The sequence below is a fragment of the Solenopsis invicta genome, chromosome 2 (genome assembly GCF_016802725.1).
Source record: "Solenopsis invicta isolate M01_SB chromosome 2, UNIL_Sinv_3.0, whole genome shotgun sequence".
Classification (NCBI taxonomy): Eukaryota; Metazoa; Arthropoda; class Insecta; order Hymenoptera; family Formicidae; genus Solenopsis; species Solenopsis invicta.
Genome location: NC_052665.1, coordinates 7356651 through 7373503, shown reverse-complemented (window position 1 = coordinate 7373503; position 16853 = coordinate 7356651). Strand labels below are relative to the sequence as shown.

General features: G+C 38.5%; 1 protein-coding gene across 2 annotated transcripts; it reads right to left on the bottom strand.

Moving 5' to 3' along the window:
- Nucleotides 1-3870: 3870 nt before the first annotated feature.
- On the bottom strand, nucleotides 3871-8663 carry LOC105200788 (spore wall protein 2). 2 transcript variants are annotated; one of them, XM_039446043.1, is made up of 4 exons: nucleotides 8341-8663; nucleotides 6077-7201; nucleotides 5479-5712; nucleotides 3871-4453 (listed from the first exon to the last, which is right to left on the bottom strand). In XM_039446043.1, exons 2-4 carry the CDS (start codon nucleotides 6306-6308, stop codon nucleotides 4230-4232), a joined length of 690 nt encoding a protein of 229 aa, XP_039301977.1. In that variant the 5' UTR covers nucleotides 6309-7201; nucleotides 8341-8663; the 3' UTR covers nucleotides 3871-4229. The 2 variants fall into 2 exon arrangements, with proteins under 2 accessions (XP_039301977.1, XP_011166809.1); XM_011168507.3 differs by lacking the exon at nucleotides 8341-8663 and having other exon boundaries at nucleotides 6077-7718.
- Nucleotides 8664-16853: the final 8190 nt, after the last annotated feature.

Here is a 16853-nt window from a genome sequence, read left to right as displayed (position 1 = left end):
CCAAATATCTATTTTCAAAGTGGCGTCCCGTTGTCCGACACATGCACGCGGCCCGATCAACACCTCGCATAGCGGCACGACCTCAATCGATATTTGAAGTTAAGTACCCTACCAGATGCTCGCGCAATCATTTTAATTAACGTCATGACGTACAAATACAGGATATGCATATGTCGCGCTGAATGCTCTAGAAGCGCAGCGTTGTCACAACACCCGCGTCGTCGCGCTCGCTAGCTCATCGATAAGCTGTCTAATTTTACCATTAATTCTATTATCTGCGACATAAATTCGCCTCTCGTAAACACAGTGCCATTTATAACGTCATAAACCAAAAACAATTTATTGAGTTTTACAGACGTCGGCGACGCGTATATCACGCGCGGCGCTCGTTGCGCGGGTCGTTTCGCTAACTGTTGACCCATTTGTTCCGACATCCCTGACGGTTTTATTAGATGATCTCGAAAAACCATCGAAAAGCGGGGAAAAATAATGGCGTCCGTGGTCTTAATCTTCCACCAATTCTAATGCCAAAGAAAGGAAGGAATTTGGCGTTATTTGGCGCTATTCAACGGAAGCGGAAAGTCTGCAAAGTTATAAGGTACAGACTAAAATTCTCAAAGTTGCAAGTAATAATTCTGTAACGTTAAAAATTTTTCATATTATGGACTCTGTGTCAGAATGAAATAAACAAATTCAGGAAAATCGCGATACATAATAGTTGTCGGTGTTGATTTCCATTGCAAATCCAAAGTATCGGTCCGTGTTTCGCACGGACTGAAATACTGCTCGATAGATTCTGATTCTTTACAGTCTTACTTGGCAACCACTTTCGATTGGAGATTGGCTCTCGCCGGTGTTGGCGCTGCATAATCAAGATAAAGATTGGTTACTGCCCGCTTTCCACGAGAATCCCTCAGACAGAGGGAAGACCAGGGGTTCTGCCAAGTTCGATTTCGACTCCGCGTCGTAACGGAGATTAGATTAGGCGGCATTCGCCGTAGATCTCGACTCAGATGGAAAGATTGCTTTGTAAGCAGATCCGGAGGCGGCGTCGGACCATCCAGATCATTCGCTTCTTTGTTTGGCCAATGAGCTCGGCGCGGCTTCAATTAAAATCTAAAATGTCATTGGAGTCTTTACGTACGGGGGTGAGGGGGAAAGCACAGTGAAGCGTTCGTGAATCGCGGCATAATTCGTTGATTCATCAAGCATTTTACTCTCGCTCGGTCTGCGCCGAGGAATGCTAACAGTTAAGATTTGAAAAGTTTTTCCAGCCGTAATTTTCATAATTAGAATATTCAACTACGCCATTAAATCTGACGCGCGTTCTGATTATAATTCTATTCATATTAATATTATCCTATTATTGCAAAAGAAAAAGTATCGTTTGTAGTGTGTGTTCTTTTTTTTAATTTTAACAAATTGGATATAACCACAAAGGTAGAAAAATTACAAGAAATAAGCAACTTTTGACAACTTTTTTATTCGTCGTAACGCCATTAAAATGGATTAAGTTTTTGTCAATTTTTTTAATAATGAAAATTTAGAAATATAACAAAGACGGAAAGATCGCAAAAAACAAAGAATTTTTGAAACTCCTTTTGTTCACATTGATAAAAAAGTCTTTGTCGATTTTTTTTAATAACGAAAGAAATAGCGAATACCGCAGACGTCGCTTATTCCGCGTTGCTAAATTGTGAGGTGTGCAATCAGTTGATGGAACCGTTAGTCCCAGCCCTCCCAATCCTACGACCAAACTGTCTCTCACATCCAAGTCTTACTCTCGCACCATCTTTCCTTCTTCCTTTCTTCCTTTCCGTCCGTTCCCCGCGTTACACTCTCGTGGCGCATTCTCGCATGTTGAATAAAACCGTCGGGTTATACGCCGACCTGAACAAAAGGACCTTGCGCTAGCTCCTGGGCTGCTAATGAAATTGTTTTCTAATTTAAACCCAGAGGGACCACTCGACATAGCTACCATTCTACGGTCAAGAGCCCCATTCCAGCTACAAGCTTTTCCGACGATAGCCGCGAGAGAACTGACAATGATAGTCCCTAATTTGAGCTCCACCTCGCTTTGCTCGCCTCTTAAACTCATTTATGCAAGCAAACAGTTGGTATTTTCAGCTGACCCATCGCGATATTCTCTTTTTGATTGCATGCGATAATGGAAATATATTGCAGCGAAATATTTAAATAAAATGCACCGGCAGAGCGGTGCATTCCTTAATATCTATCGATCGAAATATCAAATAATTTATTAATTGTCTGCACGCACCACTCTTTGAACATGAATTAAGCCGATTATTTTCGCTCAATAATGGCATGTCTTTTTAACTTATTAATGAAGGATAAATATATATTTTCTCTTTAATTTATAATTAAATGTACGTACGATACAAAGACCGTAGAGTCAGCGAATTTTTTTTTTTTTTTCATTAATTGCGTTTGATACGTTAGATTGCGCATAAGCTCTGGAAAATGATTGAATGAAACGATGACAACAAAATATTTCTTTGTCACGCGCAGCGTTTAACGATAATTATCTCGTACAATTAACAAACTGATTTTCCGCCCAGAGATGGGCAACCACCTGGAAAGTTTCCTCGTTATAAATAATTGCAAAATGCAAGCCGTTCACGATTGTAACTCACTTACACGAATGGCCAGATTTAAAATACATACCACGAGACAGTCTTGCGTGACGTAAACTACTTTTTTAACAAACACCTTTGTTTTTATCGTATTCGTCTTCTGTAGTTTAGCCAGAATAATATTCGTCGACAATTAGCGATGTTTAGAGCGTATACTAATCGCGTAGCAATATCTGCGTTGCAGGACCGTTGTCATTAAGCGCGTAATTAAAATGGATCTATAATCGGTGGTGTAATAGATTTGAAATGAAATCTATTTGCTTTTTGAGCAAATTATACAATCATAGGGCGTACTGATTCAAAGCGTTTTGACAAAGACAGAGAACAAGTTATTGCCTTTGACCCCCTCGGGTGGTGTTAAATTAGATATTAGAACTACTCTCAGCAACAAACCAAACTACATTCACGCGAAGGGATTAAACGACAATTTGATTAGCGCAGCTAGTTCATGTAATAAACGTTGCAACGTAATTTATTTGAATCAAATACTTTATCTTGAGTGAATGTCGTACGGTAAATAAAAAGCTGAATCGCGTTAACTCGAAGAATAAATAGCGCGTCGGTTACCGCGGTGTTAAGTCGAACCTTTGTTTTTTCTTCACGAGAGAAAAAATTCTCGTCCTCTCTTCTCCCATCATATCTCCATTTTCCAGAGAGTCTAATTCAGTAGTGACGTTTATTCCGCGCAAAATATGCATAGTCATTCTTGCGGATCTTTAATTGCACACACGTTGGGATGCGTTTCTGATGAAGAAATGAACCACTTAATGGATTAACGTTTCGACGAACAGATACGTATCCATCCATACCGTGAGAACGAACTATTTGCATGCAACGCGAAATGTACCCCAGAATGGATTAGCTGTTGATAATCGATCATGCACGGACATTGCTAATGTAACAAGTTTCGCCGGGCGGTAATTTCGAGCGTACGCTTCGTACTTTCGCGATCGATTCAAACGCGAAAGCGTAAAGGCAAATTTCATAATGGAAACACTGTTATAATATTAATATAGCATTCGATTTGGCCGCCGCCGCCGGCGCGGCGTGCTTTAAACCCCGCTGTTGTTTTAACGCAACGCGTCGATGCAAAAGATCTTTGCATCTTTTAATTAAAGAATATTGGAAAATCATTTGCGTAGGAATAATTAATAGTTACGAATATAAATATCGCAATTATGCAGGTAGAATAAAAAGTTTGAAGTTAACAACCAAGTAAAATTAACACATGTATCGAGGATGATACTTTATTGGCTATTAAGCATAAATTATTATTACAATCGATCTATATTACAAATTTAAGTTGCAAAGTGAGCATTAATCGCTCGTAACGTAACAGAAAATGTGTATGCGTGCGTATGCATAAGCGCGAGCCGCATCGTTTTCATGAAAAATTTATGCATATGTACGAGAGAAAGAGGGTGAATATACACTATTATTTTTGATAATTTCAATAATAATGTGCGTATTTTGTATGTAACAAAATATTAAATATTTATGATAACAAGTTGCGGTTGAAATTGAGAAAAAGCTTCAATTTAGACTGAGCGTTAACGTGATTATATGCTGATAAAATTAATAATGATCTCCCTCATCTTCGTCCCCATCAGAGCTGTAAGAGCTATGCGTTTCGTAAGATCCGTCGTCACCATCACCAGAGGAATAATTTTCGCTGTGGCTGTAAGATTCCGGTTCTTTCTCCGTGTAATGGCTGCTACTATAATGCTCTCCGTCGTCACCTCCGGTATAGTATTCGCTTCCTTCACCGTCACCGGCAGTGTCCGAATCGATCATAGTACCTATATCAATTTTCATATCATATTAAATGCTAAGTATCTACAATGAATAAGTTGCCTTATTCGTCACGTTTATTTTAAATTGCTTTGATACTTTATGAACTGTCGCGTTTCTACAATTTGATTAAAACAGAAATAATTTTATTAGGAAATTGACAAGAGTAATAACTTAATACACGATATTTATACATGCTATTTTAAGAAGATTAATAAGAGATAGTTGCTAAACACGATCGCCTAAATCTTATCAATATTTTATATTTTTATTTAATATGTACAAAAATATGAAATTAGAGAAATGACAGATATGAGAAATGATTAATAAAAATAAAAATTATGTAACAAATAATAAAATGCAATCGTTCAATTTTATATTAAATTTTGTATTTTCATAAAAGAAAATTTAGTGTAAAATATTTTATAATACATTCATTGTATATAAGACATATTTCTAATTATTACGAAGATTAAATTAGTTAACAAGTATAATAAAATAAAAACTAATAATTAATATGAATAAAAATATGTCAATTGTAAAAATAAATTCAAGCCAATTTTATTTGAACGTTCTTTTTCATAATTATTATTTATTAATTATTAAATATTTGATCCTTTTCTTCGATAACTTAATAAAATAAGTATTATTAATTTTTTATATTTTTAAATATTTTCATTCATCAATTCATTTCTTTCAAAGACAAAACGATTTAAAAAATTCACAAGTACGATTCAGGCGATCAGTTACCTACATATTTTTTATCATAGTTTTTGCAAAGAGGCTTATAATAAATTAATTTATTATTAATAAAACATTAAATATTGTAGTAATAAGTTGCCGAAACATCAAACTACAATTTCTAATATTTATTTGCTTACAAAACCGTATCAAATGGGTAATATAATGAAAAGTAACTTAAGTAGTGTATACTCGTATATTCGACAATACACTCTACCCTAAGGCTAATCTTTCGTCACGTTAGCATTTATTCATTGATAAATTGGCAAATTATAATTTGACGATTTTTTACCTGCGCCCTCGTGGTCATTCTTTTTTTCATCCTGACGTTTCTCGTCATTATTAGCAAGAGCCTTGCCGAAAGTGGTCTGCGTTTCAAACTCGTATTTGTCGCCATCCTGTTTGTGGAAGGTGTCGAGAGTCTTGTAGCCGTGATCACCTTTACCGTAGGTTTCCTTCAAGTAACCCTTCTCACCCTCCGCATCGCTCCCGTAGGTTCTGTAGTAACCACCCTCGTCTGATTTGCCTAAAACCACATTGTTGTCCGCCCTTGTTACGCTCAACAAGACATCTAAGGCGTTCCCGAAATTTAGCACTCAGGGATAAACATTAATCTGATATATCTTAGAAAGAAGAAGAAGAAGAAGAGAGAGAGAGAGAGAGAGAGAGAGAAAGAAAACATAAATTATATAACTTATTTTTTTTAGATACAATATGTTAACTTATTTTTGACTTTCTTATTATTATTTTTATTATACATATACTGATATATATATATAATAAATTATATTTATAAAATTGTCTATATTGCTAAATTGTCTAAAGCTCTTTAGGGTATTACATTTTTACACACTGTATTCTATAAAAAATATTAGCTATAAAGAACGTACCAGATGCGTTTTTCATGCGTTTTTTACTATCTTGTGACTTCGGTGCGTTACCGGCGCTCATTAGATCCCTCAATTCCCCGGCGACTTTTAATGGCGCCGGTTGACGTACCTCGCGAATGAGCGAACCAACAGCGGCGACATCATCCTCGACATTTTCATAAATGACAGATCTGGCCAGAGAGTTACAAATGAGCAGGTGCGGGAGCAGTGACACAAACAGTTTCCGATACATCTCGCGGGAGATTACTTTAATCTCGTCGGTTTCAATGATTCCTTGCCCGTTCAATCTATCTCACTGAATCTTTTATATATCACTCCCACCTTTTGAAATAAAATCCTTCTGACAGAAGCAGTAGGCATTGCATGTATTCGTATCGATCTTGCAAGTCGGCCAATCACTTAAACGAACAATTTGGCTTGTGCCTCGCTAATTTCGCAATATCTTCCGCAGTAGTCGTCGCCAAAGAAAAGAACGGTATGAATCGTACGAATACCTATCCAAGATTTTTAGATCCATTGTCGAATGAGAGATCTATTGATCTAAGAAATTAGAAAGAATCGGTGATTGTGTCATTCACTGTCGTCTTACGTAAAAGCATCTTTTCGTCATCAAGGAAGTCACGCCGGATTTCGTCGATCGGGCTCGTCAACAATGGCAGCTGATCGATTGCGCTTCGCCGTTAAGCTAAACTATCGATCGGATGGTGCGATATTATCTGTGCCGTGCGTATCGCATGAATGATCTCGCGCTTTCCACGATCGCGAGCGTAAAAACCGTGGAATCGAGTTGCCGATGGCTGATAGAATTGTCTGACATAACGGATTCTGGTACGTTGCCCTTTCAAAACATTACGACTTCACTTGTGCACTATGCTGTAAAAGTTTATTTAGAACTGAAATTCAGTTTTTTCTTCCTCTCCTCTCTCCTCCCACTTTGCATTTCCTCTCCCCCCCCCTCTTTCTGAATTTTGTAGATAACATATTGTATTGGATGCTTGTGTATTCGATATACGAATACAAAAACCGGAATTCAACTCCACGCGCGAACGAATGGAGCACCTTTGAAAAAAAGGCGTGGTAAAGACTGCCGTAAACCATCATATTGAATTCACTTTGATATAGGATCTGCAAAGGATTAAATTTAGCTGTATTTAATATCGAGAATGTGATGGGAAAACGCATTTGCGTTTTATTGGTTTTAACTTTGTGCATGTATTTCTGTGTTTTGATCCGTACTAATATTTAACATAACGACATGAAATGGTAATATAGGAGAAGCAATTAGTTCGGAATCGTTATCGCCAGACGATGTTATATATTATATTAACGACTCGGTGTAAGTGAGAGTTCAGTAATAATTATTACTCGATCGCACCGGATGGCTCGGTATTGGATGAAATAAAAGCGTTGAGATGTGTGTCGTTGCCACGATCAGTTTTCATAATGCTGCGAGATGAATATGCGCTTTTGAAACCGTAACAAGAAAGGAAAAGAAACCGTATTTTAATCGTGTTTTACTCTTTATCTTTTAGCTGCAACATGCCGTCTACGCACGAATGCATATACCTAAATATAGTTCGAAAGAATTTCGACTCAAGAATTGTTGAATTGCTTTTTTCGAAGACATTATTTCACGATTGTTACACGATCGTGTTTCACTTTAACGATTATTATGCAGAAGTTTGTAGTAGTAAGAGGCATGAAGTTTTTACCGGGTTAAATGAGAAATCAATACGAAATGGAAAAATAACTCACATCAATTTAAAACAACATTGTGCTTCTTAATAAAAAATTGATTACTGTTTTTCTCTCATGCAAAAATGTTGCACGCAATTAAATTTTATATTAATTGCATTATAATTTGCTTTAAGACAAAAAATATCTTAATTTGGTTCTATGAAAATTGTAGTGTTTGTATACATACACACGTAAGTTTATAGAATAAAATTATTTATTTTTAATTATTTAATTGCAATACTTTAATCTAAAAATGATAAGATATGTCATATTTTTGAACATATATTGTTATAATTAACATCAAGTTATTGTAACGAGAAAAACTGTCCAAATTCAAATTATTCTATTGCATTTAAATTATTTCTATTATTTCAAAGATTTTAATTGTAATGAATTTTGTTAATAATAATAGCACAGTTCTTTTTTTATTAGTTTTTCTATTTTGATGATTTAGTCTTCGGTCTCGACCACATCATTAATGCTGACATAGAAATTGTGAATTATTAGTACAAATGTATGATGCGCACTTGTCTTTGTCTAATCTATATATCAACGAAAGTTAATATTCAAGGAGCGATCATTAATGTCAGTAGCATCGTTTGTCAGACACTGTCGGCGCAAGAAGCTACTAAATCTCAAACTTCATTCGTCCACTTGGCAAGAGGAACCAAGAAGAAGGAAGGGGGGAGGGGGAGGTGTTAGGGTGATCGTCACTTAAAACCATGCGACCCGTGTCGACGACGTTAAGCGTCTTAGATAGTTGCTGCGCCAGCCAGTTTCCTTGGCATAATCCGGTAATTTGAAAATCTCGGATGGAATGTAACACCTCGTACCAGCCACCGTCTTAGATATACTAAGATCCTCGTTTTACCGACCCCTGTTGCATCACCGTCTCCCTCCAAGTCGGCCAATGCGCGCTTCGAGCCGCAACCCTCGAAGCAAAGTAAAGCCGGTGGCTCCAGAAATAGCCGAGATGGAGGGGTAGCATCGCGTCAAGGGCTGCATCCTGATTAGGGTAAAAGGAGGAGTCTGAGTAGTCTCATTGGTATGCAAGACTCGCCGATCCCTGCGATTTACTCAGTATCCTCTTTATACAAATATGCCGCATTATATATGAGCAAATTTGTAGAAGGTAACGAATTCGTAAATTACATTTCTTAATATTCGATTCTGCTTAAGTATTTAATGATTTCACCATTTAAGCTATCTCGAGTCGAGCTATACGAATTATATAAAGAAATTTATTTCGTATTTATTTCGATTTTTTTTTTTTTTTAATTGAACGTTACTATCTCCAATATATTTTCAATATCGAGAAACAGTTTACTTGTTATTATTTTATTGTTCACAAAAATATTTTGTAGGAATCTCGTCACTGCCTACTATGGTCGAAAGGAGAAACTTTGATGCACAGTTGTGGTTCTTGCGGCAAGTGGTTAGAGTAAAACGGAGGTAAATGAAAATATGTCCTCAAGTGGTAACATTCAGTATTTTATAGCTTGAACGTTGGTAGAAGCGTATCTGCAGAGCTTAAAATATCGATTTTCTCTTAGGATGCTTACCGAGTGGAACGTTATCAGGTTAAACGAATATCCCCCTATAAATCAATAGATTGTTTTTATCAACAATTAGTAATGTAGGAAACGTAGCAACTTTCTTAAATAGATGATTTGTTTCTCTAATACCTGATATATTGACACTTGAGCTTGCAGAGGCATTCGATTATTGTCTATCGATAACAGACTTGCTGTTAGTAAACTAAAAATCATTATATCCGTCTTATGGCTCGATTTTAGACTTTGTATTGTCTGGACGTTAATAAATATTACAATTGAATAATTTTTGCAGTTAATGATAAAATCAATATAGTATTATGAAATATGTATGAAATAAACATTTATTGATACAAATGAATACACAAAAGTAAATAGGTATAGACGTATTAATATAGTGTATTTATATTTAAATTTATATACTATATAATAATATTATATTGTATAAACAATGGCTATTTACATATGCAGATTTTTTTATTCTTGAAAATGTTTTTTATACACCGATAAAATTAACAAAGTCATAAATTGATCAAGTAATATATACTTCGTAATAAACTCGAGAGATGTCGATACCATACTCACTTTAAATGTTCTCGCAGGGACTGATCTGCACAGTCATATGGGCTTACAAGCAAACCTATTTAAAACCGAAAACTCTGGTTACACTCACAAACGTACATATTATATATTCTATATACATACTTTTTCCTAAATAATTATTTTATAAATTTTTAAGGAAAAGTGAACTAATCTAAGGAAATTAAAAATAAGATTAGAAAAAAGATCGATATTTGATATAATAGATAAATAATGTAATCCTAATCCTCTTATAGGAATATAATAAATATATAATACCATACTTGTAATATTAAATTAACCAATAATTATTACTTATTTTAAGTATTAAACACTAGCAACAATGCTTTTAATTCCATAAATCTTTTAATAATAAATAAATAATAATTATTGACCAATTTAATACTGTCAGTGTTATATTTCTTTAAGGATGAAATAACTAGAAGTAAAGCCTTATTTATATTCTTTAAAAGGAATACTACTTTTATAGATGTTTTCTTTTATATAAATCTTTTCTATATCTTTTTTACATATAATTTTTTTCCATCTTAAGAAAACGAGTCTAACTCGCAATAAAACTTTTAATTAATTTATATGTTGCGTAATAACGTAAAAATAAAATAAAAATCTATCTGCATTTAAATGTGTGTGTGTGTGTGTGTGTGTGTGTGTATGCGCAATGAAAATTTTAATTAACACATTCCCTAAAATTCTCATCGCAAAGAAATTTTATTCGACATGTTGCTTTCAAAGGCGCGTATTTCCATTATTAAACATACTTTAATTACTTTAATTGAACATCTTTGTTAAACAAGATACTCCACATCATAAAAACATGTCGTTTTGCATCAAATTTCGGATTAATCTAGCAAGGATGTTAGCTCAGCGGGTGGAGGATGGGTAGTAGCGTAGACGAGATATGGGGGCAGACGAGGGGGAAGAGAGACGCAATTAGGAGAGAACATAAATCCCGCAGTTTAGCACACTTCCTCGCCATGCCAGCAGATCGCAGAATACAAATCAATCAGCATAACGGTCGACTGAGCATTTAATTTCCATTCGGCTTCTAATCGAGTGGGATTCGCCGATTCCGCAGCGCTGCGTGTCGGTGCTTTGCCGTAGAGCCGCTTGTGTGTGGCGGCAGGGCCACCGTAGACACACGCGATATCTCGATCCCGCATATACCCCGTGTGTTCGCCACTCATCCTATTGTGGAATCTCTCGAAACGGGTCAAACGCAACGGACGACGGGGCGCAAAAAGGATTTTGCGCGTCCCGTAACGAGCTCGACGATGGCGCGATCCCGATACGCACACGATGCGTAGTAATTCGAGTTTGCACGAGCGGCCGCTTTTTATGTGATCTCTCTTTAACACGATACTCGAAACAAGATGTTACTTCAATCTAAAAGTGTCTAGTTCCCAACAAATTGATACAGAAATATATGTTGCATTTTTATGTGTCATGTGTAGCATCTTAAACTCTACTTAAGTTCCACTAAGTAATATAATGCTAAAAAAATTTAACATATATTTTTTATTATTGCTTAATTAAGCAACGACATTTATTAATGAATGTTCTATTTGTTTTATCCTTATTTCTCTCTGTCAACAACTCTGTTCTCCCATAAGCGCTAACTGTTATTTGCCGATGTCTTTCTCAGCGAATCAGAAATGGCAAATATTTTGACAGCACTTTCGCTGTTACTAAGCGTAGAACATACACATCGGATAGGGTTCTCGTGCACTTCCGCACCGCCTCCCTGAGATTTTGCCTCCAAACTACCGCCACCACGGGCCACCGTCCGGGCTTACCTAACTTAGTCGACGGTGGTGGCGTGGGTCGCCGTCATTGCCAACCAAGTTTATGGCCCAGACCGACGCCCATAAACTGTACAAATGGTAAATCTACCGTAAGATCATCCCAGCCGAAAATGATGTATCGTAGGTTACGCGGGACGTACGTACCCTAGAGCTGGTCGGCGCGGCGCGGCGGTGGTCCTGCTTGACCTCCCTCCCTTAAAGAGAGTGTATGTACGCATGAACATAGAAGAGGACCTCGACGGTGGCGAGGAGTGGTGCGAGCGGGCACGAGACTCGCCATTTTGCCTCTTGGACACGTTACACCCTTCATCGGCTACCTTCGAATGCCATCGAGGCATTCGGTAGGCCGTCCGTATCTCAGCTGGCGAGATGGTGTGAGTGTCAGGTACGAGGGTCAATGATAGCTCGCAATGAACATTTAGGAGATTGCCTGCATATGGACGTGACACCTGCGTACGATTGTGTCGTTGTCACTACGGGAGCGTCAGCAAGTGAAACGTGTACTGGACACCCGAATATGTTGATAGACAATGTTAATTGAGCTGTTGAACCAGACAAATCATACTTCGTTAATTATTAGAGGCAAATGAATTTGCACGACAAAGATACGTAATGAGAAATCCAGTACATAGTTTTTTTTTATGACTACAATAACTGTCCCAATTACTATCAGTGTCTCAACTGTCGCTTTTTTCAATTGTAATATTGGAATAAAAAGTATGAAACGTTATGTATTAAACATGTCTTAATGTTAAACGAAGACTATCATATAAAAATAAATAAATGCAAGACAGTATTGAGTACACGAGCAGTAAATAGGGGGGAGCAATGTTAGCTATGTGCGGCAGTAATCGGGAGGGACAGTATTTATGACATTGACTGACGATAATAGGCTCGACATCTTATATTTTTCTTCCATTAAAAAATATGACAGCGTTATGTATTAAAAACATTTTAATGTCAAACTAAGACTATTATAGAAACATGAACAAATATATAGTAGTAAATAGGGAGGTAATAGATACATGCGATAGGAATCAGGGAGACAATATTCATTGACTGGCAGTAATAAATCTATATCTTGTATTTTTAATTCTTTTGTTATATTTAAATAATAAATTTTTCAGCTTATTGCTTTTATTTTGTGTATATTAAAGTTTTTATTCGAAAAATTATGATAAAACATTACATAAAAACATTATATAAAAAATTACAAAGTATAAGGATATCAACTTTCACTATGTGTTTAAAGCAGTAGTAATTCTCTATTCTTGAATTTTATGTGTTTTAAGGTCTAGTACCTTTTCCGAATAGAATCGTTTTGAATCACACTGCCATCAAAATTCGATTGAATGTTTCATAGAATATCTATTGATTTTACGGATTGATACGCCGCAGGACGTAAATAAACGCGGAAAGGATGTACATCGAAAATCGCTCGTGGCATTCCATCTTTTCTGAGATTTTAGATGTAGAAGTGTCACCAATGACAATGCCAACATTCAAAAAGCTTTACGGAACACGGAACATCGAGAAGAAGTTCTAGTTTAACGTATAAAGAGACGTGGTCGATATAAACCGCGGCTTTTCAGGGTTCATTTCGATCATATTGTATGATCGTTACGCTGCTCTGATTTAAAAGTGCCATTGTGAATTTAGTTCCGATCGATATGAGCGAATTAGCTTGACCACATTTTCTATTTCGTGATCGCCGATACGAATGATACGAGTTACGAATATAAAAGTCACGGCGGTACGTGTTTAAATCAAAATTGATACTTTAATATTTAACACGCGCTTACGTCCCTCTTCTTTTTCTCTGTGTAAAAATTATCCCGTTTTAAACTGGTTACACGTAAAGATATTCCAAACGAATAAAACTAACAGGAAGAACGAAATAAGCCTGAGTCGATGCAACGACGTTTTCACATAAAAACTTTGGCACGTGCTGCTTTTTTTTAAAGGCACTAACGCGTGCTTCCGGTAACCGGACTCATTCATACAACTATTAGTAGCGGAACCAGTGATTATGACGCTTTTACATTGAAATACACCGTTAAATATAGCATAGCAAATTTAACTGTGCCTCCGCGAGGTAAATACCATGATGCTACCGGCGATAATAAAAGACGCACCGCGTGCTGATAATATTGATCCACCTACTTACTATTTACGTGCTAGTAACAAAGGCGTCTCGATTGTTACAGAATGAACCGTCCCCTTCTTACCTCACCACCGGATTTAACTTCCCGATACCCACACCTGTACTTACCTGCACCTCAGGTGAGATGAACTGTACGTAATGGGACAACCCTTACTAAATCCACTATTGTAAGAAATCGGTCGGAGTTAATAATAGCATTCGGCTTTTGCTTTTGTGGTCTGCGGCCCATATTGTAGCACGGAGATCGCGGCGCGCGTGAGATTGGATAGGGTTCATTGAGCGGTGCCCTTTCGTATTATAACGGAGGATGCCTTCTTTCTCTCTTCCGTTTATTACAGCTATAATACACTTTCTTGATAAAAAGGATGAAACGCTTTCAACGGATACGCAATCAATATTTCTCATGACGTATATAGATTTCAATCATAAATGAAAGTCACGTATTCGCGTATTCGCACAGTTATTATTTCCAAATACAATTACGTGTCAATTAATGCGCCACGCGATAAACTCTGGCCGTAACAAACTTTGTTTTAAACTCTTGAAGTTATCGCGCGCCAAGTTGTCTGGTCTATTACCCATTGAGATCGACTTGTACATATTATCGCGTACTCTTCACCTACCGCGGACTCTTCGTCAGCGCGAAGGCGGGAAAAGCTGCTGGGATCATCGATATAAAACAGAAGTAAAGACACGCGAACGCGGGGAGCGTTGATGGCGCAGAGAGCGGCAACATACGGTGCGCGGTCTCTCTCACTTTAGATCCCTCATCCCTCTTCAATCAATTTGGCCTCGCTCTCTCTTTCCCTCGCCGTTATCACTCTATCCCGCTCTCTTTTTGTCGCTCGGCTCTCTTCGTCTCTGTCGTCACTCCCGTTCAGGCCGCTGCCGTTGTCCCGACGTTACTTCCGTGACGATGAGCTTCAATACGCGCCGATAGTCGCGGCGGGAAACCAACGAGCCTACCCAAAGTCGTCCATGGTTTCCACGCATCCAACCCAACCCCGAGCCCAGCCTAGCTCAACCTGGGACGAGCGAACACGTACAGAGGCATATACACGCATAGACGTAGACACGTAAAGCGCGGTGCACACGTGGTGAACGCACACTCCCGCGCTGATGGGCGCGAGCGCGCACCCATCCGCTCCTCTGAAATAATAATAGAAGAATGAAAATGAAAGAAAACGAAAAAGTAATAATCTCGGGGATCTTTTAAAATCCATCGAAGCAGACGAAGCCGCCGGATTGTGTTGTGTGTTAGGGGCTTCTCTCTTTCCCCGCCTTCCACCATCTTCCAGCACTATCTCGCCCTCCGCCTCCCCCCGTCCCTCCCTCCCCCCTATCTCGGCTCTTCTCTCGTCGCTGTATTCCTTGTCTTACTTTTCCTCGCAGAGGAAAACCGAGCTCTTACACAGCTCGCCCCGGCGAGAAAAATCCAGCAACGACAAGGTATACAATCACACATCCATGTACTACAGTACGAATGTAGGTGCGATGCAAGAAAACGGTGCGTCTACAATACGTATGTATGTACATGCGTTCCGCGGTATATGTACTGCGACAATTTATCTTTTCTCCTGGTGCATCCTATCTGTCGATCCATCGATCTCTCCGGCCGGTTTATATAGAGCATCGTTGCGCGACGATAAATTCCAACTTACGCTGATAAATTTTCTGCTCTGTCGCCGTCGCTCGAACTTTTGTTATATAGAAGCATGTTATAACAAAGCAATTCGTACATACACGTGTATATACCACACACACACGTATGAAGTAAAATTTTACATTGTGTCGATTTCTATTTTGCGAGGTATATTATTACAAAAATATTAATCAAATATTGAAATTTATTTGAACTTAAAAGGACTCGTCTAATCTCTTAAAAGCTATGAAAAGTAAACCTTGTACATAAGTTGACTAAACTTATCACAAATTCAGCAACCTTGCGGCCTAATTTGGAAGAGCAAAGTTCATCGATATGTGTCTCCGTGCTTTCGGGAGGGATCGGCTAAACCGAAGTCGCGAGAGGGCTACGCATTTGACGCATTAACACAGTAGAAACGGCTGCAAAGGGGGAGAGGAGAAGAGCAAAAGGGGACTCGATGTTCGACGGGAAACGTGGATGGCGGGCGGGAGGTTGGAGGCGGTTGACGGGGATCAGAGCAAGAGGAAGACATAGGGTTGGAAAGAGAGACGAGCAGGGCAAACGGCAGCGAGAGAGAAACGGAATGAGAAAGAGAGAGAGAGGCAGAGAACGAGAGACCGGGTTTCGTTTCGGGGTGAGTCGAGGGGGGAGGCACGGGATTTCACGGGAGGCTGATCACGAATGGACGCGTCTCCCGCAGCTCTGCCGCTGACAGCCAGGAATTGGAATTGCATCGGCGTCGCTCGATAGCCAGCCATCCCGCCAGTCAGGCAGCAAGGCAGCCAAACGGCCTAACAGGCAGAGAGCCCGGCCGTCCACGAACGCTACTGTGTGCCTGTGCCTGCGCCTGCCTGCGTTCCAACCCGAATCCACTGCCGTCGTCGCGTTTCCTCGCGCGCAATCCTCTCCGGCAACGATTCCCTCCGATAGATCTCTCCGTGCTCTTGGCAGAGAGAGAGAGAGAGAGAGGGAGGGAGCAACGTAGATCCGGAGATCCATGCGAGATGGACGGACGGATGGACTGGGTGCCGATATCACAACCCGACGGATCTCACATCTGCGTGAATACATACAAGTTTACGTCTAACACGTGTGTATCCACGTGTGTAGGTAATGCTAGATTGGAAGATCCGGTCAAGGATAGATATAACAACGAAACGTCCAATGTCTAAACGCAATGTCGAACGAGGAAGCATTGATAAGCTCGCTCGACTTCTTTTCGCCAATTTTCTGTAACATTAATTCTATTTTCTATCTTTCCTGTCTTTAGTAAAAA

What these genes read in the sequence shown, in the direction of transcription:
- LOC105200788 (XM_039446043.1), bottom strand. Translation starts at nt 6,308, where the DNA reads ATGTATCGGAAACTGTTTGTGTCACTGCTCCCGCACCTGCTCATTTGT. An exon ending in ACGCATGAAAAACGCATCTG is followed by an intron (nt 5,713 to 6,076) that starts GTACGTTCTTTA and finishes ATGTGGTTTTAG; the next exon opens with GCAAATCAGACGAGGGTGGT. An exon ending in GAATGACCACGAGGGCGCAG is followed by an intron (nt 4,454 to 5,478) that starts GTAAAAAATCGT and finishes AAATTGATATAG; the next exon opens with GTACTATGATCGATTCGGAC.